This window comes from Oncorhynchus kisutch, linkage group LG29 (genome assembly GCF_002021735.2).
Source record: "Oncorhynchus kisutch isolate 150728-3 linkage group LG29, Okis_V2, whole genome shotgun sequence".
Classification (NCBI taxonomy): Eukaryota; Metazoa; Chordata; class Actinopteri; order Salmoniformes; family Salmonidae; genus Oncorhynchus; species Oncorhynchus kisutch.
The window spans coordinates 8,874,506-8,899,376 of NC_034202.2; the positions used below are offsets into that span (position 1 = coordinate 8,874,506).

Genomic DNA, 24,871 nt, shown 5'->3' on the forward strand with positions numbered 1-24,871 from the left:
CCTCACGGAAGTCTTTTTGGGGGAGAGAGAGAGCGCATGCTGAAGTGATCAGTCTGCCAAATGTTGTCGTGCTCCAGGACTTCAGGGGTCGAAGAAAGGACTGGTGAAAGAGTGTGTGATGGGAGAGAGGGAGGAGAGGTTCTGCTGCTGACTGCAGAGGAAGCATTCTCTCCAGAAAATGGTAAGTGTGTGTGTGTGATTTAATGGTGGGAAGAGAGGATTGGCCAGTAACTTCGCTCTATCAATCACCCTGAGATCTGGAACTTACAGCACAGACAGGAGCTTCCTGCCAGACGCACGCGCACACACAGCTGGCAGCTTGTTTGGCTGAGGTCCAGGGTCTGGATAGCATGTCTGTTCCTTGGAGAGGAGACATTCGGTTAAACTTCTGGCTGCGTTCTCTCTCTCTCAGCTGAGATGTCAGCTGTTTCTGCGTTCTATTCACAGCTCATAGCTAACTATGTGTTCAATTAAAAAACAATTATTGTTTCAGATAGGAATTTTCCAGAAACTTCTCCGAAGGCGTAAGGATAAAGCGCCCCCATCCATTCACTCTAGAATTTGAAGTAGCCTATTCTAACCTGATTACCCCGAATAGGGTTATATTCCCTGAGCTCTTCCTGTGTCACTGTGTAAATCTGGGCTTGTCTAAACGTGTTGAGGAGTGTGTTTTCTCAGGGTTGCTCGTATTCCTGGAAATGAGGGCTGTTAGCACAGCCATCTGCCCTATTGCCCTATATGTTGACCACCACACACACACACACAAACGCACACAATGACGGCAATCAATGTCCCCCACCAAGGTGTTAATGCAAACACCCCACCCCTGCCACCCTTCTCCATTAAGTGCTCTCCTGGCTGTATGTGGGCTCTATTGGGGTTTATGGGCCGTGAGCTGCCGTTACTGGGTGTGAGGAGCCATAATGGGGCTGCAGTTTCCACCTGAGACAGATGGTTCAGAGGGGCGTCAGAGTCACTGGCATCCAGTGTGGTGCTGTTATCGACACCTGTCGGAGCTAGCGGAGGATCAGCCTTGGGAACCACAGGGGCTGTCGGGGTTATCAGGCTTTTGTAAAAAAATAATTTAAAAAAACGCTGGAGATTTATTGACAGGGTGGCTATCAACTGTGCAAAGTTCCTCAGCGTACACACGTCAGAGGAGCTGAAATGGTCAAACCACGCGGACACCATGGTGCATAAGGCACGACAGCGACTCTTCAACCTCAGGATGCTGAAAAAGTTCAGCCTGTCCCCGAGGGCCCTCAGTGTTCTACAGGAGCACCGTCGAGAGCCTACTGTCGGGCTGCGTCACAGCCTGGTACGGCAACTTCATCGCCGCTGACTGCAAGGTGCTACAGAGGGTGGTACGCTCAGCCGAATGCACCGTTGGGTGCACACTGCCTGTGTCGCAGGAAGGACAAGATCATCGGGGACCCCAGCCACCCGAGCCACGCCCTGTTCTCCCCACTTCCTTCACTAAGTATAGGAGCATTGTGGCAAAGGCGCATTGTGGCAAAACCTGAAAGACTGGTCAGTAGCTTCTACACACAGATCATCAGGCTACTGAACAGCAACCACTAGTCAGCTACCTGCTCCCCCTGTCCCCCCAGACTTCCTATTTTGTGTGTGTGCGTGCGTGTGCGCTTGAGCTTGCATGAGAGACAGACAGAGAGTTCATGTTTCCCTCAAGTCAGTCTGTTTTGACCCACCCAATAACCACAGCCACCTCTGTTTCTGTTTCTGGCCCCAATAACGACCTAGAGGGAATGGGATCAGCTGTGACCCACCCAATAACGACCTAGAGGGAATGGGATCAGCTGTGACCCACCCAATAACCACAACCACCTCTGTTTCTGTTTCTGGCCCCAATAACGACCTAGAGGGAATGGGATCAGCTGTGACCCACCCAATAACGACCTAGAGGGAATGGGATCAGCTGTGACCCACCCAATAACCACAACCACCTCTGTTTCTGTTTCTGGCCCCAATAACGACCCAGAGGGAATGGGATCAGCTGTGACCCACCCAATAACGACCTAGAGGGAATGGGATCAGCTGTGACCCACCCAATAACGACCTAGAGGGAATGGGATCAGCTGTGACCCACCCAATAACGACCTAGAGGGAATGGGATCAGCTGTGACCCACCCAATAACGACCTAGAGGGAATGGGATCAGCTGTGACCCACCCAATAACGACCTAGAGGGAATGGGATCAGCTGTGACCCACCCAATAACGACCTAGAGGGAATGGGATCAGCTGTGACCCACCCAATAACGACCTAGAGGGAATGGGTTCAGCTGTGACCCACCCAATAACGACCTAGAGGGAATGGGATCAGCTGTGACCCACCCAATAACGACCCAGAGGGAATGGGATCAGCTGTGACCCACCCAATAACGACCTAGAGGGAATGGGATCAGCTGTGACCCACCCAATAACGACCTAGAGGGAATGGGATCAGCTGTGACCCACCCAATAACGACCTAGAGGGAATGGGATCAGCTGTGACCCACCCAATAACGACCTAGAGGGAATGGGATCAGCTGTGACCCACCCAATAACGACCTATAGGGAATGGGTTCAGCTGTGACCCACCCAATAACGACCTAGAGGGAATGGGATCAGCTGTGACCCACCCAATAACGACCCAGAGGGAATGGGATCAGCTGTGACCCACCCAATAACGACCTAGAGGGAATGGGATCAGCTGTGACCCACCCAATAACGACCTAGAGGGAATGGGATCAGCTGTGACCCACCCAATAACGACCTAGAGGGAATGGGATCAGCTGTGACCCACCCAATAACGACCTAGAGGGAATGGGATCAGCTGTGACCCACCCAATAACGACCTAGAGGGAATGGGATCAGCTGTGACCCACCCAATAACGACCTAGAGGGAATGGGATCAGCTGTGACCCAATAACGACCTAGAGGGAATGGGATCAGCTGTGACCCACCCAATAACGACCTAGAGGGAATGGGTTCAGCTGTGACCCACCCAATAACGACCTAGAGGGAATGGGATCAGCTGTGACCCACCCAATAACGACCCAGAGGGAATGGGATCAGCTGTGACCCACCCAATAACGACCTAGAGGGAATGGGATCAGCTGTGACCCACCCAATAACGACCTAGAGGGAATGGGATCAGCTGTGACCCACCCAATAACGACCTAGAGGGAATGGGATCAGCTGTGACCCACCCAATAACGACCTAGAGGGAATGGGATCAGCTGTGACCCACCCAATAACGACCTAGAGGGAATGGGTTCAGCTGTGACCCACCCAATAACGACCTAGAGGGAATGGGATCAGCTGTGACCCACCCAATAACGACCCAGAGGGAATGGGATCAGCTGTGACCCACCCAATAACGACCTAGAGGGAATGGGATCAGCTGTGACCCAAACCGCCATTTTAGAAACGCAACTTTCTAGTATAACAGTTTCTTTCTGAAGCAGTTGAAACAGGTAAGTGTTACCGCATGTACTCCTGAGAGAGAGAGACAGAGAGCGAGAGAAATAAAGTCTTCTATGTCATTACGGAACACTTAGGGGCCATTAGCAGTATATAGATCTTTTCCTCTGGTACACCTCCCCTCCGTTTCAAACTGTCTGAGCCAACAACCTCCTAACTGATCACACGGATTGATTGGGGAGACTTAATATCGTTGCCTCAATTTGAAAAATGTGGCATGTTTTAAACCACTGCTGTACACTTAGGGCTGGTCTGCCAGATACAGACCCGCTTGGTAAACCAGCCCTAAGTCATCTAACAGACGAGTTTGCAAAACAGAGAAACTGACTGTGAGAAAGTGGTAAGAAGGACGTAGGAGGGCTTACAGGCCTGTGATTTAGAATGCTGGTTCTGGCTGTATGTACAGAGGTCTGGTAAAGTCATAGGCCTGGGGAGTTTGGCTGGGACTGGAGATTTGTACCAGAGATAATCTCGTTTGAGGATAGACTGTCCTAAGGACGCCCAGCTCCATCAACGACAGGAGTATACTGCCACCTAGTGGATGGAAATGACAGAAGAAACTTTGAAAATACTTTACCCTCACACTCTATTTTTTATTTATTTAACCTTTATTAAACTAGGCAAGTCAGTTAAGAACAAATTCTTATTTACAATGACTGCCTACCCCGGACAACACTGGGCCAATTGTGTGCTGCCCTATGGGACTCCCAATCACGTCCGGATATACAGCCTGGATTCAAACCAGGGACTGTAGTGACCCCTCTTGCACTGAGGATGCAGTGCCTTAGACCGCTGAGCTACTCAGGAGCCCAAATCTAACACCAATGCAAACGATTAAAGATCACCAATTTGTGAAACTAGGATCGCTCAATCACTAGTCTGGTATGGCAACTGCTCGGCCTCCGACCGCAAGGTACTACAGAGGGAAGTCCGTACGGTCCAGTGCATCACCGGGAACAAGCTTCCTGCCATCCAGGACCTCTATACCAGGCTGTGTCAGAGGAAGGCCCTAAAAATTGTCAAAGACTCCAGCCACCCTAGTCATAGACTGTTCTCTCTGCTAACGCACGGCAAGCGGTACCTGAGCTCCAAGTCTAGGTCCAAAAGGCTTCTAAACAGCTTCTACACCCAAGCCATAAGACTCCTAAACAGCGAATAAAATAATCCCGAGTGGCACAGCGATCTAAGGCACTGCTTCGCGGTGCTAGGGGCTTCACTAGAGACCCTGATTTGATTCCAAGCTTTATCACAACCGGCCGTGATTGAGAGTCCCGTAGGGTGGCGCACAATTGGCTCAGCGTTGTCCTGATTAGGGTGAGGCCGGGGTAGGCCGTCACTGTAAATAAGAATTTGTTCTTAACTGAATTGCCTAGTTAAACACTTTGTTTTACCTACACTGACTATTTTCATTGTCCCCTCCCCACATTTTTACGCTGCTATTGTCTATGCAGTTACTTTACCTCTACCTACATGTACATATTACCTCAACTAACCTGTGCCCACCCCTGTATATAGTCTCGCTGTTATTTTGTTGTTGCTCTTTAATTATTATAATAATTTTTTTCTAATTATTTTCTATTCATTTATTTTTTACTTGCTTATTTTAGTAAATACTTTAACACGTATTTTTCTAAAAACTACATTGTTGGTTAAGGGCTTGCAAGTGAGCATTCCACTGTAAGGTCTACTGTACACCTGTTGCAATCAGCGCATGTGACAAATAACATTTGATTTGAAATCTGATGCAGATCACAACATTTATTTATAGCAGAGAGAATTACCCCCAAGCCCCCATAGTGTAGAGTACCAGACTCGACGACACTATAACACACACACACACACAGGATCTCAAATCATACACGATTTAACCACATCTTCCACAGCATACTATTGTCGTGTTCTTACACAGTATAGGATCTTACATTAACACAGACAGTGACAGAGAAGGACGTGGTGAGCCCCACGACCAGCGCGTCGACATCATGTCCCCGTGAGGGGGTGGTGACATCGTCGTAGAGCTGCATAACAGCACGGCATCCGAATTTGACGTCCCATCTAGATGTCAAGCTCCGCCCGCTGCCGACAACTCAAACCAATCACAACTAAAGACGTATAACAACGTCATAAATAAACATTTAGTGAGAAAATATATATCAATAATAATATTATGGTAATATATCCAGGGGTCTTTTTAAATAGGCTTCTCTTGGTAATCGCTGGTCAAAACGGGGACGTTATGACTGCTGTGCCATGTTGAAATCAGATGGAAACGACAGTGAAGGTTCGTCTTCTTAGATAGCCTTTGAAATGTTTCAATTGGTTCACATTAAATGATCAGACTTTTCAACAGCTCTCTAGGTTAAGTTGAGTCTGTTCTGAGCGGATGTCATCCTCCACATTCAACGTCCAGCTAACAAGTTTCATCCCCCTCTCATCAAGCGTCAACCGGCACAGAAACACTTTCAACGGCAGTTAGAGATCGACGCTTCCCCAAATCAACTTCTACATTACAGCAGCTCCAAACTTCCCTTAATCATTTAGCCGTAATCATTTGAGGAGAAACCTGTGTGTGTGCGTGCATGTGCACGTGTGTGTGTGTGTGTGCGTGCATGCATGGCGAGTTGAAGCATTCATGACTGTCTGAGTTGTGTGTTTAAGGTAGCTGTGGTGTGTTTGTGTGTATAAGGTATGAGCGGTGTGCATGTACACTACCGGTCAAAAGTTTGGACACGCCTACTCATTCAAGGGTTTTTATTTATTTTTTAAACTATTTTCTACATTGTAGAATAATAGTGAATACATCAAAACTATGACATTACACATGGAATCATGTAGTAAGCAAAAAAGTGTCACACAAATCAAAATTCTTCAAATAGTCACTCTTTGCTTTGACAACAGCTGGGCACACTCTTGGCATTCTCTCAACCAGCTTCACCTGGAATGCTTTTCCAAAAGTCTTGAAGGAGTTCCCACATATGCTGAGCACTTGTTGGCTGCTTTTCCTTCACTCTGCGGTCCGACTCATCCCAAACCATCTCAATTTGTTTGAGGTTGGGGGATTGTGGATGCCAGGTCATCTGATGCAGCACTCAATCAATCTCTTTCTTGGTAAAATAGCCCTTACACAGTGTTGAGGTGAGAAAATCAAATGGTAGTCCCACTAAGAGCAAACCAGATGGCATGGCGTATCGCTGCAGAATGCTGTGGTAGCCATGCTGGTTGTGTGCCTTGAATTCTAAATAAATCAGACTGTCACTAGCAAAGCACCCCCACACACTAACACCTCCTCCTCCAAGCTTTACGGTGGGAAATACACATGCAGAGACATCATCCGTTCACCCACACTGCGTCTCACAAAGACAAGGCTGTTGGAACCAAAAATCTCACAATTTCCACGGGTCTAGTGTCCATTGCTCGTGTTTCTTGCCCAAAGCAAGTCTCTTCTTATTATTGGTGTCCTTTAGTAGTGGTTTCTTTGCAGCAATTCAACCATGAAGGCCTGATTCACAGTCTCCTCTGAACAGTTGATGTTGAGATGTGTCTGTTACTTGAACTCTGAAGCATTTATTTGGTCAACAATTTCTGAGGCTGGTAACTCTAATGAACGTATCCGCTGCAGCAGAGGTAACTCTGGGTCTTCCATTCCTGTGGCGGTCCTCATGAGAGCCAGTTCTATCATAGCGCTTCATGGTTCTTGCAATTGCACTTGAAGAAACTTTCAAAGTCCTTCACATTTTCCGTATGGACTGACCTTCATGTCTAAAGTAATGATGGACTGTCGTTTTTCTTTGCTTATTTGAGCTGTTCTTGCCATAATATGGACTTGGTATTTTCCTAAATAGGGCTATCTTCTGCATCCCCCCACTACCTTGTCACAACACAACAGATTGGCTCAAACACATTAAGGAAAGAAATTCCACAAATGAACATTTAAGGCACACCTGTTAATTGAAATGCATTCCAGGTGACTACCTCATGAATCTGGTTGAGAGAATGCCAAGAGTGTGCAAAGCTGTCATCAAGGCAAAGGGTGGCTACTTTGAAGAATCTCAAATTAAAATATAACACTTTTTTGGTTACTACAGGATTCCATATGTTACTTCCTAGTTTGGATGTCTTCACTATTATTCTACAATGGAGAAAATAGTAGAAATAAAGAAAAACCCTGGAATGAGCAGGTGTTCTAAAACATTTGACCGGTAGTGTTTGTCTCCTCTTTACTCCATCTCTCTATCCGACACCTCCAGAGAGCGTTTCCTAGCGAACAGGTGGGTGGGGTCTCTTCCTCTCATGCTGGGCTGGATCTTGAAGGAGGGGGGAGACCCCATTGGCCAGTGCCAGCCGGCGGGGGCGGAGTTAGCACCTTGGTTAGACTCCTGGGGGCAAGGCTTGTTCTGCAGCAGCTGGAAGAGGGTCTCCATGTCTGGCCCCAGCCTAGAAACAAACTCCGCCCTGACAACCGCCACTGTCTCCTGATCACAGGCCAGCAGGGACTGAAGCAGAGTGCTGTAGTACCTGGAACACACACGTCGCATTAGACAAATACACCGGGTTAGTCACGCGCACACACAGTTTGGCTCACCTGTTGGGGAAGTGTGCAGGTACCTGTACCACCTCTCCAATGGCCTCAGGGTTGGAGCGAGCCACACCACAGATGTCCAGTCTACTGTAACACTCCTCCTGGACCTACACACACAAACACACACACACAACCCTTTTAACTCTCAGAAACTAGCACTTCATCCTACCACACAGTAGAGGTTATTTGGGATCACTTTGGCGCCGATAGGAAGATATGACGGCTGACACGGATTGAATCTCTAATAAAGCCAGTGACTGACCTCAGAGATCATCCTCTGGAAGATTCCACAGCGCCTGATGGTCTGGAACACTTTAGATGTGACGCCGTTGGCAATACACCTCAGACTCTCCTTTACAAATGTCTTACCCTGCGCTCACACACACACACACACACACACACACACACACACACACACACACACACACACACACACACACACACACACAGGGTTAGAGACATTGCGGTGGGTCGTCAAAAAAGTGTGTGTGTGTGTGTACAGATTACTTGTGTGTTGAAGGTAGCTGCGGTGTGGAGGAACAGTTGGCAGATATCGTGCATGCCATCCGTGTCACAGGTAGAATTCTCCAGGCAGGCAAATGTTCCACATCCCACAGCTAGAGCACCATTCAAGCACCCAGCCACATCCGCTGGAGAGAGGGGGAGGGGGGGGGGGGGGGGGTTACATCAAACTTCAGCAATTGACAGAGGCTGTAGTGGGCTACACTCACATACATTTAAGAAAGTGCCTATGTCTCTATTCATGGGTATGCAACTATTTTAGCAAGGTTTGATTACAGGAGGCAACTTTCACACCCAACTCTTGTGCATGAACCCAACGCACTCTGTATCTACAGCCTTTTTTTGGATAAGAACTGCAGTTTGCATCGTCTTTTGCACTTTAGGCTAACTAACGGTACTCACAGGGGCTACTGGAGGAGAAGCGCGCACGGCCAGGAGAGGATTCCTCCGGTTCGACATCGAAGGCGGAGGTCCCCAGGACTAGGAAGATCGCGAACAGGCCGAATTTAGCTAGCATCTTGTTGAAATATGGTGATGTTCATCGGGTGCAAGAGGTAGAAGAGGTCGGCTTGATTTTTGGTGGAGAACACTTGGGATGTAGCTCTCTGTTAGTTCCCAGGTTAGTGTTACGTTGACGAGCTGTTTTTTTTATACCCGTTTGTTACACAAATCACTGGACCCCCAGCGGGTTTGTCCAATCAGCGACCGGCATCTCCAGTGGGGGTCGCGGTGCGTGCGTTAGGCTAATTTATCAAATGTTTCCACTGAGCGCTTTGGAACTTTCCGTGCGTCTGCTCATATTTATTCATGTAAGAACGTTCATTGTGGAAATTGAAACTAAAGTGATTAGTTTATTTCAAAATGCATCTGGTGAGGTTACAATGGGTCTGCTAATGTCAGAAGCAACTGTTCAGGTGTGGTTGTAGGAAAAATGACTTGTCTGCAAAACCAGAAACCTTTCAGCATTGTAATACGACTACGATTAGCTCAAGTTTTGATTTAGAGTAGGTGACCTCCCAAGTTAAATTAGGCCTAGGAAACTGAAATGAGTTGTTTTAAAAATTCCAGTCATGTTTCATGTTCATGTGGTTCAGTCATGTAGAAAGGCCGATCAGTCATTGTGAAAGGCATGCGTGTTGGTGTGTGTGTTATCAGGGGGGGAGGTTGTTCGTGGAGGTGGCAGGGTCTCCATAATGACCTGTGTTGCCATGGAGTAACAGTCGACAACCTATTTTGGATCTGATAACCTGTCACCGCTCATAAGAGGTTCAAATGGCTGTTAAGGGTCTCAGAGCTGTGACATGTGAGAGAGGAAATGGTTCTGTTTTAACGTTCATTAACTTTCCCCTCATTCATTCTCACACTCTTCCCCTTATTCTTCCCTTGACATGCACAGTCACATCTCTCTCCCTCTGGGTGCTCCTGCACGACGCCGCTCTGTCGAGTTATTCAGACATTTGCTACAGAGTTGAATGTTTTTTGATAGATACTTTTTATTTTGGTTATATATTTTACGACCAAATACTGCGGGAACTAACAATCACCCCAGTCAAAACAGATGAACACAAACAAATCCCAAAACTCTTATTGTATTGTAGAAAACTGTCACGAGGAGGAGTCGGTGACAGCAGCAGCTGATTGGCCGCTGCTACCTGGGGGTTCTATCACTCCCCCAGCTCACTTTGGCAGAGCCACAACCTGACATACTTAGCTTACCTGGTAACCTGTCAGATACTCCTAACTCACCTGGTAAACCCACCAGTTAAACCTAGCACAACCAGGTTCGCATTGGGGAGGGCGCAGACAGAAATGCCATTATTGGAGCTGACGCGATGCCTTAATCTACATGTCAGAAAGGGCATGTCTGTTCTACATAATGTATGTTGTCCAATTAGAACTCCAGGTCCCAGCCGGACTCCTCGTCTGGGGGCGGGGCCTCGCTGTCATCGGGGAAGCAGTCAAAGTTTCTGGTGTCCAGTGGACCCTCCACCTGGGAAAGAGGAGACACGGCTGAGTGTGTGTGTGTGTGTGTGTGTATATGTGTGTGTGTATTAACGTGTATACTCACAGTAGGAGTGAAAGGAGGGGCCAGAGTTGTCTGTCGGAGGCCCTCCCAATTGAAACCTTCAAACCACCTGAAGACAAATCAAAAGAATCACAGGACAACTAAACTCAGCTCTCGTTGTTGTATGAAGATAACCGTGGCTGTATCCAAAAATGGCACCCTAATTGAGGCAAAATAACCTGCATGGGAGCTGAAGAACAAAACGTCCTTTCAGAGAATATAGCTATTTCTGTTCCATGCAGTCCTATTGGCTGGTAGGTCCAGCAGTCCTCGTCACCACGGTAACTCTTACTTGTGTTTCTGGATGTCCTTCACCCCATTCTTCTGGTTCCCCACCCTCTCAGATGGGTTGTCCCTGGGCAACACACACACACACACACACACACACACACACACACACACACACACACACACACACACACACACACACACACACACACACACACACACACACACACACACACACACACACACACACACACACACACACACACACACACAGTCACATATACATACTCTGCAGCAAGAACCATTTGATGAGGTCTCTATGCTCTGTGTTTGTGTGGGTGTGTGTGTTTGTTTGTGTGGGCGTGTAACCTGCAGAGGCGTTTGATGAGGTTGGCAGCACTCTTGGAGATCTTCTTGGGGAACTCCACCATGTCGATTCCTCTCAGGATGATGTTATAGGTGTTCATTGGGTCAGAACCAGAGAACGGAGGACTGGAGAGGAGGTGGGGAGGGAGAGAGAGAGAGATAGAGAAAGACAATCTCGGCATTGAGACCAATAAGAAGATCCCATCTCTGAGCGCGCGCACGCGCACACACACACACACGGTGTACCTGCCGCTGAGCAGTTCATAGATGAGTATCCCCAGGGACCAGCAGTCTGCAGAGATGTCGTGTCCCTTGTTCAGGATGATCTCTGGGGCCACGTATTCTGGAGTCCCACAGAACGTCCACGTCTTCTGACCCAGACCCACCTTCTTAGCAAAGCCAAAGTCCACCTGATAGATAAACACGCACACTTAAAATGGTGCTTTTTGTTCTGTGTGTCTGCGCCCCGAGATTCAATCAACTGAAGACGAAGGAAAAACCACACTGCCTGCTTATTCTGAAAACTCTATGCCGCGTCGGAGGTGTTTGTGTGCACTAGTACCAGTTTGGCGTATCCTCGTTGGTCCAGTATGATGTTCTCAGGTTTGAGGTCTCTGTAGATGATGCCTCGAACATGGAGGAAGGCCAGAGCCTCTACAACACAGCCTGTATAGAACCGTGTGGTGCCGTCCTCAAACGAACCCCTAGAAGAGTCAGATGAACATGTTTAGGCCCATAGATGATCCAGGGGTGCTCAGACTATCAACCGCGACTCTATTGATATGTAACAATTTGCCAGGGTGAGGGTTCTGGTTCGGGTTGAACTGGGAGGTGGACGTGAAGCTAGGGTTAGGTTGTGGGTTGTGGTTGAGGGTTAGAGTTGAACCGAGATGTGGGCATGACACTAGGGTTAGTGGATAGCTGGCTGAGCAGTTTGTGTACAGTCAGGTTTCAGTTGGAGTCGTTCTAGACCTACACACACACCTGGCACTCAGTAGAGTCCACAGTTCTCCTCCCAGACAGGCCTCCTGCAGCATGTACAGATACTTCGAGTCCCTAAACGTCCGATACAACCTGGACAAGGACACACAGCGTCAGTGTGTGTGTGTGTGTGTGCGTAATTGTCAGTGAAGTGGTTGTGTGGTGTGTGTGTGTACCGGACGGTGAAGGGGCCGTGTGCGTCCATCATGATGCGTCTCTCTGAGAGGATGTGGCCCTGTTGGCTGGTGTCCAGAATGTGACGCTTCTTCAGAACCTTCATAGCAAACGACCTGCTGGTGTCACTCTTCAACTGCACCTGAACACACACACACACACACACACATTATACATATTAAACACACACACATACACAGGCGTTGCACACACACACAGTCCTGTTAGCGCACACACGTTATACACACACTCGCACCCACCAGTTCGACGCGACTGAAGCCTCCAATTCCGAGGGTGCAGATGACGTGGAAATCGTTGAGAGACACGTTGGAGAAAAACACTGCCTCTGCCTCCAACCTGGAGACGGAGGGGGGGTCAATCAATTGCCCAATATCTTTTCACTGAAACTAGCGAGTCTGTGTGGTTGGATATATCCCAAACTAAATGTACTTAACTTAGTTTGGGTGAAACAAGAGAAAGGAGGAGCGGAAGAAGAGAATTGAGAGGTGTAGCGACACTTACTTGGCCTTGAGCTCGTCACTCTCGTTGTGTCTGCTGCTGTCGTCATCAAGCCCTCCTATCAGCTGCATGAACGACCTGGAACAGGGGAGGGGTTAGGGTTACACAACCCCGCATCTACCAATGAAGAAGGGTTCAGTTACACACACACGCACCACAGGAGGTTGGTGGCGCCTTAATTGGGGAGGATGGGCTCATAGTAATGGCCGGAGTGGAATGGTCATTGAACTCATTGAACACGTGGTTTCCATGTGTTTGACACGGTCTCATATACTCCATTTGAGCCATCCTCCCCTCAGCAGCCTCCTGTGGCACACACACACACACACACTCTTGCTTTCTCCCCCCAGGGGTCTCTCACTCTCTGTCCACGACCAGACAGGTCACTCCCCCTACTGCTGTGACATTGGCCGTACGAACATCCTCCCTGGGGAGAGAGAGAAATATTTATTCATTCATTCATTCATTATAAACATAAATAAGCAGTCATCTTTATTATCTTCCTTTGCCAAAGACAACTCTACTCTAATCCTATGAGACTATATGTTTACTTAGGCAATTGGTTGGAGTGTTTGATTGTTCTCTAAAGCTGCTGGTTGTTGTTTGGTTGTTAGAGGTGTTGTTTGGTTGTTAGAGGTGTGTTTGGTTGTTAGAGGTGTGTTTGATTGTTCTCTAAAGCTGCTGGTTGTTGTTTGGTTGTTAGAGGTGTTGTTTGGTTGTTAGAGGTGTTGTTTGGTTGTTAGAGGTGTTGTTTGGTTGTTAGAGGTGTGTTTGATTGTTCTCTAAAGCTGCTGGTTGTTGTTTGGTTGTTAAAGGTGTATTTGGTTGTTAGAGGTGTTGTTTGGTTGTTAGAGGTGTTGTTTGGTTGTTCTCTAGAGTTGCTTGTTGTTTGGTTGTTAGAGGTGTTGTTTGGTTGTTAGAGGTGTTGTTAGAGGTGTTGTTTGGTTGTTAGAGGGGAGTGTTTGGTTGTTCTCTAAAGCTGCTTGTTGTTGTTTGGTTGTTAGAGGTGCTGTTTGGTTGTTAGGGGAGTTGTTTTGTTGTTAGTGGTGTGTTTGGTTGTTCTCTGAAGTTGCTGGTTGTTGTTTGGCTGTTAGAGGTGTTGTTTGGTTGTTAGAGGTGTTGTTTGGTTGTTAGAGGTGCTGTTTGGCTGTTAGAGGTGTTGTTTGGTTGTTAGATGTGTTGTTTGGTTGTTAGAGGTGTTGTTTGGTTGTTAGAGGTGTTGTTTGGTTGTTAGAGGGGAGTGTTTGGTTGTTCTCTAAAGCTGCTTGTTGTTGTTTGGTTGTTAGAGGTGCTGTTTGGTTGTTAGGGGAGTTGTTTTGTTGTTAGAGGTGTTGTTAGAGGGGTGTGTTTGGTTGTTCTCTAAAGCTGCTTGTTGTTGTTTGGTTGTTAGAGGTGCTGTTTGGTTGTTAGGGGAGTTGTTTTGTTGTTAGTGGTGTGTTTGGTTGTTCTCTGAAGTTGCTGGTTGTTGTTTGGCTGTTAGAGGTGTTGTTTGGTTGTTAGAGGTGTTGTTTGGTTGTTAGAGGTGCTGTTTGGCTGTTAGAGGTGTTGTTTGGTTGTTAGATGTGTTGTTTGGTTGTTAGAGGTGTTGTTTGGTTGTTAGAGGGGAGTGTTTGGTTGTTCTCTAAAGCTGCTTGTTGTTGTTTGGTTGTTAGAGGTGTTGTTTGGTTGGTTAGAGGTGTTATTTGGTTGTTAGAGGTGTTTGGTTGTTAGAGGTGTTGTTTGGTTGTTAGAGGGGTGTGTTTGGTTGTTCTCTAAAGCTGCTTGTTGTTGTTTGGTTGTCAGAGGTGTTGTTTGGTTGTTAGAGGTGTTGTTTGGTTGTTAGAGGGGAGGTGTTTGGTTGTTAGAGGTGTTGTTTGGTTGTTAGAGGTGTTGTTTGGTTGTTAGAGGGGAGTGTTTGGTTGTTAGAGGTGTTGTTAGAGGTGTTGTTTGGTTGTTAGAGGGGAGTGTTTGGTTGTTCTCTAAAGCTGCTTGTTGTTGTTTGGTTGTCAGAGGTGTTATTTGTTGTTAGAGGTGTTGTTTGGTTGTTAGAGGTGTTGTTAGAGGGGAGTGTTTGGTTGTTCTCTAAAGCTGCTTGTTGTTGTTTGGTTGTTAGAGGTGTTGTTTGGTTGTTAGAGGTGTTGTTTGGTTGTTAGAGGTGCTGTTGTCTCACCCTTTTAGCGCCTGCTCTCCAAACCAGTCCCCCCTAGAGAGTGTGGTCAGAAACTCTGGCTCCTCATTGGATGATTTCTGTTGCGTGACCTTTACCTGAGCGCAGACAGGAGAGACAAGAAAAAAGGGGTGGAGAGGAGAGGGGAAGAGAGAGGAAGTTATTGGGAGGAAGTCTGTGAACTTAAATTATGATTATTACTGGTATGTTTTAATTGCATTACTGATTGTGTCCACATGGTGGCAGTGTGATTGTGATTTTATACACTTCTCTCCTCCACTTCCTCTTCCTCACCTGTCCTTCGCTGATGATGAAGAAGGTGTCTCCTGTGGCGCCCTGCCTGATGATGTAATCACCTTCACTGTAGTGAGTCTGAGCGAGAGGGAGAGAGATAGAGAGAGGGAGAAAGAGAGATGAGGAAAGGGAGTGGGAGAGGATAAGGGAGAGGGAGAGAGACAGAGGACAGCAGAGGAGGAGAGAGAGAGGTGGGGAGCAGGAGAGGACAAGGGAGAGGGAAAGAGACAGGACAGCAGAATAGGAGAGAGAGAGAGGTGGGCAGAGAGACAAAGGGAGAGAGTGAAAGATGGAGGGAGGGAGAGATGGAGAGAGGGGACAGCAAGGGAAATGAAGGGCATGAAGCACTTTACCACAGAAAGGAGAAACAGTCTGCGTGTCTCTAAAAGCTGGAAGGCATGTGACTATGGCAGTATGCAGTTAACACACACACGCAAGTGCCCTCATGCACACACACGAACACACAAACTCTTAAAACAAATCCACACTGACTGTCACCACCAGCTGCTCTCCATCTGACCATGCTTGTGTGTGTGTGTGTGTGTGTGTGTGTGTGTGTGTGTGTGTGTGCACTCCTCACCTCCTCCAGAACATCAGCTACCTTACTAAGAACGTCCTCAGGCAACGACTGAAAGGAGGGAACACTGACAGAAAGAGAAAGAGATGGAGAGAGAACAACAACAACATGCTTGCCAAAATCAATTGTGTGAATAATAATTTGAAAATACGTGACTAGGGTTGCAAAGGGAGGGTATATTACTTGAAACTTTCTATGTTTACCAGTAAACTACTAGAATTTTGGTAACTTTCAAGAATTTCATGTAATTTATTACAAAACATCTAGTGGCCATTTGGGGTACTTCAGATTATCTCAGGTGTTTGTAATTATCTCTGGCCCTCTGCGTGGATTTATCACACGTGGAATATATCAAATAATCCAAAAAGATGATTTTAAATCAAAAATAGAGTGAAGAAGCTGTAATACATTATTTTAAATATAAACCATCAACTTAGTGAATACCATTTAATATGAGGGTTTCAGCACTTTATTGTCCCTCAGATGAAATCGTGGAGAGGAATGTGTATCTTGTCTCCGTCCGTATGTTAGTTACACGCGATAAGGACACGGATATAAAAAATTATAATACAAATACTTATTGAAAAAAAGAGTTATTTTAGTAGAAATTTCCAAAATGACCATAGATTACCTGTTAAATACCAAAATGACAGAGTATTCCAGTAACTTTGGTAAATGACTTTTAGCTTTGCAACCATAGACGTGACAGAAGCTAGCGAACATTCTGTGTTCTGTGGCTACTGAATCTTAATCATCTGTCTATCCAACTAGGCTCACAGAAGTCTGCATAGCTACATCATAAAGAGTGTTCCAAGCAGAAGCGAACCATGCTTGTGTGTGTGTGTGTGCGTGTGTGTGTGTGTGTTTGTGTGTGTGTGTGTGTGTGGGTGCGTGCCTGTGTTTGTGTGTGTGTGTGTGGGTGCATGCGTGTGTGCGTGCGTGCCTGTGTGTGGGTGCGTGTGTGTGTGGGTGCGTGCGTGCCTGTGTGTGGGTGCGTGTGTGTGTGTGGGTGCGTACGTGCGTGCCTGTGTGTGGGTGCGTGTGTGTGTGTGGGTGCGTACGTGCGTGCCTGTGTGTGTGTGGGTGCATGCGTGTGTGCGTGCCTGTGTTTGTGTGTGTGTGTGGGTGTGTGCCTGTGTTTGTGTGTGGGTGCGTGCGTGCCTGTGTTTGTGTGTGTGCGTGCCTGTGTTTGTGTGTGTTTTAGCTGTGCGTGTGTGTGGGTGCGTGCGTGCGTGCCTGTGTGTGTGTGGGTGCATGCGTGTGTGCGCGCGTGCCTGTGTGTGCATGCGTGCCTGTGTTTGTGTGTGTGCGTGCGTGCCTGTGTTTGTGTGTGTGTGTGTGTGTGGGTGCGTGCCTGTGTTTGTGTGGGTGCGTGCGTGCCTGTGTTTGTGTGTGTCTGTGTGTGTGCGTGCGTGCCTGTGTTTGTGTGTGTGTGTGGGTGCGTGCCTGTGTGTGTGTGTGTGTGTGTGTGTGTGAGTGGGTGCGTGCGTGCCTGTGTTTGTGTGTGTTAGCTGTGCGTGTGTGTGTGTTACCTGCGGAGGAACTCCATATACTGGGAGTGTTTAATGAGTCCAGTCCTCATCATGATGGTCTGGAAACCCTGTCTGTCTATCGCCCACAGCTTAATGTCCGTCAGAGCTGGAGGGAGAAATGGAGAGCGAGAAAGAGAGGGGGAGAAAGAGAGGGGGAGAAAGAGGGAGAGGAGAAAGAGAGGGGGACAGAAAGGCAGAGAGAAGGGTTCAGAGAGAGATATGAGGAAGTGGAGAGGGGTGAAAGAAGAGCAGGACAATTTCAATGAATTTCAAAGCCTCCATATTCACACCTACCGCTCACAGGAACACTCTCCATCCCGTTCAACACACACAAAGACGATAATATGATTCAATCCTTTAGCAAGTAGCCAGTAGAGGGAATCTCAATGAAAGACTTACATACACAAACAATCAGAGAGATGCAGGCCCTGCGTGCGTGTGTGTGCATGGTTGCTAAAGGAATGAACAGGGCACAGTTTCAAGGTCTCGCTCTTTCTCTCTCACACACATTTACAACCACACGTACTGCACACTTTATGAAAAACATACACACACAATAATACACGGACAAAAGTACACACGCAGTCACATGTGCAACAACACGCAACAGCACAGTACACATAGCAGTTGATAGGAAATGCCATTATCTCAACAGTTCTCCTTCTAGAGATGAGAGCCTTCACATTCCCACTCTAATTACCTGCTATAACACACACACACACACACACTGTTTCTCTCTATTCTAATCAGAGGGTAATTCTATAGAGGGTAATTCGCCCACACCACACATGTTCACTACCTGTCAATCAACTCCGGTGATGGAGAGAGACAGAGACATGAGGAAGCATGAAGGGACACAATGGAACGCTGTAGAACACATGGTCCAATCAAAAGACTTGCGGGTGTGGAAAGAGGAGAGGACAGAGGAGGGGACAGAGGAGGGGAAAGAGGAGAGGACAGAGGAGGGGAAAGAGGAGAGGACAGAGGAAGGGAAAGAGGAGAGGACAGAGGAAGGGAAAGAGGAGAGGACAGAGGAAGGGAAAGAGGAGAGGACAGAGGAGAGGACAGAGGAGAGGACAGAGGAGGGGAAAGAGGAGAGGACAGAGGAGAGGACAGAGGAGAGGACAGAGGAGAGGACAGAGGAGGGGAAAGAGGAGAGGACAGAGGAGAGGACAGAGGAAGGGAAAGAGGAGAGGACAGAGGAAGGGAAAGAGGAGAGGACAGAGGAGGGGAAAAAGAGGAGTGGACAGAGGAGAGGACAGAGGAGGGGAAAGAGGAGAGGACAGAGGAGGGGAAAGAGGAGAGGACAGAGGAGGGGAAAGAGGAGGGGAAAGGACAGAGGAGAGGACAGAGGAGGGGAAAGAGGAGAGGACAGAGGAGGGGACAGAGGAGGGGAAAGAGGAGAGGACAGAGGAGGGGAAAGAGGAGGGGACAGAGGAGGGGAAAGAGGAGGGGAAAGAGGAGAGGACAGAGGAGGGGAAAGAGGAGAGGACAGAGGAGGGGACAGAGGGGAAAGAGGAGGGGAAAGAGGAGAGGACAGAGGAGGGGAAAGAGGAGAGGACAGAGGGGAAAGAGGAGAGGACAGATGAGAGGAAAGAGGAGAGGAAAGAGGTGAGGACATAGGAGAGGAAAGAGGAGAGGACAGAGGAGAGGACAGAGGAGGGGAAAGAGGAGGGGAAAGGACAGAGGAGAGGACAGGGGAGGGGAAAGAGGAGAGGACAGAGGAGGGGACAGAGGAGGGGAAAGAGGAGAGGACAGAGGAGGGGAAAGAGGAGAGGACAGAGGAGGGGAAAGAGGAGGGGAAAGGACAGAGGAGAGGACAGAGGAGGGGAAAGAGGAGAGGACAGAGGAGGGGAAAGAGGAGAGGACAGAGGAGGGGACAGAGGAGGGGAAAGAGGAGAGGACAGAGGAGGGGAAAGAGGAGGGGACAGAGGAGGGGAAAGAGGAGGGGACAGAGGAGGGGAAAGAGGAGGGGAAAGAGGAGAGGACAGAGGAGGCGAAAGAGAAGAGGACAGAGGAGGGGACAGAGGGGAAAGAGGAGGGGAAAGAGGAGAGGACAGAGGAGAGGACAGAGGAGGGGAAAGAGGAGAGGACAGAGGGGAAAGAGGAGAGGACAGATGAGAGGAAAGAGGAGAGGAAAGAGGTGAGGACATAGGAGAGGAAAGAGGAGAGGACAGAGGAGAGGACAGAGGAGAGGAAAGAGGAGAGGACAGGACAGAGGAAGGGACAGAGGAGGGGAAAGGATGGGGGAGAGATGCTAAAGGAGAGGGACTGAGAAAGCAGTCAGAGGAGTTGTTTCTTTTCCTATTCACATCTCTCTCTCCCTCCCTCTCTCGCTCAGCAGACCAATAACTGCCTGACCCTGAATAGCATTGTACAGTAAACATTTCACCACTCAGAGAGAGAGGGAGTGAGAGAGAGAGAGAGAGACAAAAAAAAGAAGAAAGAGTAGAAGATGTCAGAGGATGATTTGTGAACTGCGGAGGTGGTCACATACTCACGTGCGCACACACACAGGCAGGCAGCCTACTGACAGCACTGGCATATTATAGCCCAAATCAGACAGTCACCGCCTACAGAGTGTGTGTGTGTGTCTGTGTGGGGGGGATTTTCAATTATTACTGTATCTCTCTGCTGATATTAAATAAATACTTTTAGCACAGCGTAGATCTAACACCACGCCTCACCCCAATCACTTAGCCTAAACACACACACACACACACACACTAGTCTGACACCAAATCTCACCTCAATCCATCAGACTAAACGTCAGTGGCAGAGAGGAGGATGAAGAAATTACTAAAACAATTCCTAATCCTGAACTCAATCAAATAAGTGTGTGTGTGTCTTACCTAAAATAGCAGCGATGTGTGTGTGTGTTACCTGTAACAGTAGCAGTCCTGGTACAGTTGTAGAGGATGGCCAGTTCTCCAAAGACCTTCCCGGGATCGATGGTGCACAGCTTCTGTCCCCCTTTAGTCACCTCCACCTTTCCCTCTACACACACACAACCGCACACACTCAGGCACATAAACAACATTACATCATCAAACCTGCCTGAACAGAACTCCCCAACTCCCCACTCATTCACACTTACAGTTGGAGTCGGAAGTTTACATACATTTAGGTTGGAGTCATTAAACCTCGTTTTTTTAACCTGTCCACAAATTTCTTGTTAACAAACTTTTGGCAAGTCGGTTAGGACATCTACTTCGTGCATGACACAAGTAATTTTCCCAACAATTGTTAACAGACAGATTATTTCACTATAATTCACTGTATCACAATTCCAGTGGGTCAGACGTTTACATACACTAAGTTGACTGTGCCTTTAAACAGCTTGGAAAATTCCAGAAAATGATGTCATGGCTTTAGAAGCTTCTGATAGGCTAATTGACATACTTTGAGTCAATTGGAGGTGTGCCTGTGGATGTATTTCAAGGCCGACCTTCAAACTCAGTCCCTCTTTGCTTGACATCATGGCAAAATGAAAAGAAATCAGCCAAGACCTCAGAATTTTTTTTGTAGACCTCCACAAGTCTGGTTCATCCTTGGAACAATGTCCAAACGCCAGAAGGTACCACGTTCATCTTTACAAACAATAGTACGCAAGTATAAACACCATGGGACCACGCAGCCGTCATACCGCTCAGGAAGGAGACTCGTTCTGTCTCCTAGAGATGAACGTTCTTTGGTGCGAAAAGTGCAAATCAATCCCAGAACAACAGCAAAGAACCTTGTGATGATGGTGGAGGAAACAGGTACAAAAGTATCAGTTCGCAAATGCACATGGGGGCAAAGATCGTACTTTTTGGAGAAATGTCCTCTGGTAACAAAAATAGAACTGTTTGGCCTGTTATGTTTGGAGGAAAAAGGGTGAGGCTTGCAAGCCGAAGAACACCATCCCAACCGTGAAGCACGGGGGTGGCAGCATCATGTTGTGTGGGTGCTTTGCTGTAGGAGGGACTGGTGCGCTTCACAAAATCTATGGCATCATGAGGCAGGAAAACTATGTGGATATATTGAAGCAACATCTCAAGACATCAGTCAGGAAGTTAAAGCTTGGTCGCAAATGGATCTTCCAAATGGACAATGACCCCAAGCATACTTCCAAAGTTGTGGCAAAAGGGCTTAAGGACAACAAAGTCAAGGTATTGGAGTGGCCATCACAAAGCCCTGACCTCAATTCTACAAAACGTTTGTGGGAAGAACTGAAAAAGCATGTGCGAGCAAGGTCTACAAACCTGACTCAGTTGCACCAGCTCTGTAAGGAGGAATGGGCCAAAATTCACCCAACTTATTGTGGGAAGCTTGTGGAAGGCTACCCGAAACGTTTGACCCAAGTTAAACAATTTAAAGGCAATGCTACCAAATACTAATTGAGTCTATGTAAACTTCTGACCCACTCGGAATGCGATGAAAGAAATAAAAGCTGAAATAAATAATTATCTTTAATATTATTCTGACATTTCACATTCTTAAAATAAAGTGGTGATCCTAACTGACCTAAGACTGGGAATTTTTACTAGGATTAAATGTCAGGAATTGTGAAAAACTGAGTTTAAATGTATTTGGCTATGGTGTATGTAAACGTCTGACTTCAACTGTAAAGGACTGCATTGATATTAATAATCTCTTCATGGTAATTCACCCATACTCTCTAGATGGATGTATACCAAAGTGAATGGACTGTATAATCAACATGGTCTAATTGTGTGTGTCTGTGTGTGTGTGAATGAGAAACAGAGAGAGACAAAGAGACTGGTAAAAAGAGAGAGGACAGATTAGATATTTTTCAGAGGAGAGGAGTCAAGGTGTCAGGAACAGATGTTTCAAAGCGCCTGAGAGAGCAAGAAGTGTGTGTGTGTGACCTGTCTGCCTCTGCTACAGTGAGCTCACTGTATGATATCACCTGATATATATAGTATAATCAAAGATTCTTATAACTAAACCAAGATAGACCACAGCCTGTTGTTTCAAATGGAAGCAAATGAGCCATAGATGGCAGAACAAGCAAGGAGGTGGGCAGAGCCAAACACGAGCTAATGAGATCCTATTGGCGTTTTCTAGCATTTGGGGAACTCGTACTCTAAAGTGCGCGTGTGCAATAACTCAATTCACATATCCACACCTTCTATTTTAAAAAATCTTGGCAGAGGGTAAAGTCTAAAGAACGTAGTCCACTCTGTTTGTAACAAATTGTAGTTTTGGGAACAGAGAACTGTATTGAGATCAAATGTTTGATGAGTAAATTAGCAGAATGTCTGGCAAAATCCATCTTGTTCCATCATCTCCCACTGCCGGCCACTGGGCTTCCTCTCACTACCATACTTGGTAGTGAAACACCGACCGGATGCTTCACATTTATACATTCTGTGAAATATCTGTCTCATTGTGGTATTATCTGTCCCTCCCTTGCCTCCCCTTTCGCCTAGACTGTCATAACTTCTCACCTATCTACTTCCCTCCCCCCTTCCTCTCTCACAGTCTCGCCCTCCTCTCTTTCACCCTCGCTCCCTCCATCTCTCACCCTCCCTCCCTCCACCTCTCACCCTCTCTCCCCTTCTCGCTCACCCTCCCTCCCCCCTTCCCTCTATCCCTCGTCATTGCCCTATTTTCCCCCGTCCTCTCTTTCGCTTCATCCCTCCCTCCCCCCCATCCCTCCACCTCCCTCCATGCCTCTCACCCTCCAGCACATAGACCAGAGAACCGTCATCTCCCTCCTGTATGACACAGCAGCCCCGGGCCAGACGAGTGGGATGCATACAGTCAACTATGGTCTGAATCTACAGAGTGAGGAGTGAGAGACATAGAGAAAGAGACAAAGAGAGAGAGAGAGACAAAGCAAGAGACCCATTAATAAAAATATAGCACTTGTTTCATTAAATTGAGAGAGAAAGAGAGGGGGGGGAATAAATAATTGGATATCTAAGAATAGACAGTGAGAGTAGCAGTAGTACCACAGTAATACTATACAGTTGTAGTAATACTAGTACCTGTCCCTGCTCCAGGTGTTTCATGAATTCATTCTCCAACAGAGCTCTATGGATCAGCTCTCTAGACCTGTACACATGTACAGAGACAGGATCAGTGTGTGTGTGTGTGTGTGTGTGCGTGTGCGTGTGCACGTGCGCGTACTCACTCTTCACTCTTGCTGTAGTTGGTGAGTGTGACGTGTGCGAGTTGGGCAGGGTCCAGGGCTGTGGGTTCTGCTGATATTGCCTGTCTCTTAGTCCTCTGCGGCTCATCAGGCACTGGTGGGGACAGCCCGGGTCCTGACAGACACCCATTTTGGTCAGGCTTTACCTCAGCGAGCTAACACAGTCTTGTGGCAGTTAGGAGACCGCGTTCAACCCCAATCTGTCACATTAGCCTTGAGAGTGATGGCTCACAGGTTCATGCCTAACTACCCTTGAATTCACTTGAACACCTCCAGGGGCATTATGACTGGTCTGGTACCCTGTGTTGTTTTCCTCTTCCTCTAGGTCTGTGTTGTATTAGAGGTGCATGTTCATGTAAGGGTGTAACGAGTAGCACCTACCTGTGTTCTCTGTGCTCCCAGTGGCCCCTGCGTGTTGAGGAGCGTTGCGATGGCGGTCCAGTTCTGTCTGCAGCTGTCGGATGAGATCATCCTTGGTGTCCAGCTCCAACTCCAGCTCATCTATCAGACTGTCTCTCTGGCGGAGCTCCTCGATCTTCAGCTGCAGTGCAAACTGCAAGTCCCTCAAAGTACCCATAGCCCTGATATGCACATTACATGCAGGAGGATAGGCAGTCAGACAGAGGCACACACCACAGGAATGGCGAATAAAGAGTTTCACTAGTGAGTTTTGGGGACCCCACCACATGCTGAATTCATTATTGCTTAATCCACACAAACACAGTGAAATACAATAACCATATGCACATGCAGGTTACTATAAAACGGAAATATCTAACACACATAAACCACTTACTGATACTTTGGGAATTTCGCGTTAATGCAGTAAAAATACATTTGAAGATGTAAAACATGTTGTCTTACCTGTCCAAGCGCTTGTCTGGGTGTAAGTGAAGAAGATGCGCGTGCCGACTGCTAATGCTGCACTCACAGTTATGTGCGGATCACCAATCTCATCGTGTGTAAATGGATTTATAGCTGATGTGAAAATCAAACAGGACAGGCTAATCGAAATGAGACTGCGACGAATGTTAATTAAAAACGGAAGTTTTAAAGGTGTATAAAGACACTTCCGATCATGAAGATAGACATACCTACCAGACACATTCTCGCCCTTTGCCGGCTGCGCTCGAGTGAAGAGCGGATCGCTCAAATGACAATTTCTAGAGTATTCAATGTAGCCATACGCGGAGCTGTGCGCGCGCGTCCATTGGCATACACATGTAGATATATTTTTTACATAA

The 24,871-nt window shown here is 47.4% G+C and overlaps 2 protein-coding genes across 3 annotated transcripts; both read right to left on the reverse strand.

The window, feature by feature from the left end:
- Positions 1-7,630: 7,630 nt before the first annotated feature.
- stc1l (stanniocalcin 1, like) lies at positions 7,631-9,224 on the reverse strand. Its single transcript, XM_031808808.1, has 5 exons — positions 8,988-9,224; positions 8,571-8,713; positions 8,326-8,433; positions 8,067-8,170; positions 7,631-7,999 (listed from the first exon to the last, which is right to left on the reverse strand). Exons 1-5 carry the CDS (start codon positions 9,100-9,102, stop codon positions 7,702-7,704), a joined length of 768 nt encoding a protein of 255 aa, XP_031664668.1. The 5' UTR covers positions 9,103-9,224; the 3' UTR covers positions 7,631-7,701.
- Positions 9,225-10,057: 833 nt separating this feature from the next.
- On the reverse strand, positions 10,058-24,794 carry LOC109874143 (cGMP-dependent protein kinase 1). 2 transcript variants are annotated; one of them, XM_020465946.2, is made up of 22 exons: positions 24,726-24,794; positions 24,492-24,605; positions 24,009-24,208; positions 23,610-23,742; positions 23,464-23,530; positions 23,154-23,253; positions 20,351-20,464; positions 17,468-17,573; positions 15,939-16,002; positions 15,359-15,436; positions 15,068-15,162; positions 13,280-13,345; positions 12,922-12,996; positions 12,660-12,756; positions 12,402-12,541; positions 12,229-12,318; positions 11,807-11,948; positions 11,491-11,654; positions 11,248-11,370; positions 10,943-11,005; positions 10,654-10,720; positions 10,058-10,575 (listed from the first exon to the last, which is right to left on the reverse strand). In XM_020465946.2, exons 3-22 carry the CDS (start codon positions 24,202-24,204, stop codon positions 10,477-10,479), a joined length of 2,079 nt encoding a protein of 692 aa, XP_020321535.1. In that variant the 5' UTR covers positions 24,205-24,208; positions 24,492-24,605; positions 24,726-24,794; the 3' UTR covers positions 10,058-10,476. The 2 variants fall into 2 exon arrangements, with proteins under 2 accessions (XP_020321535.1, XP_020321534.1); XM_020465945.2 differs by having other exon boundaries at positions 24,492-24,773.
- Positions 24,795-24,871: the final 77 nt, after the last annotated feature.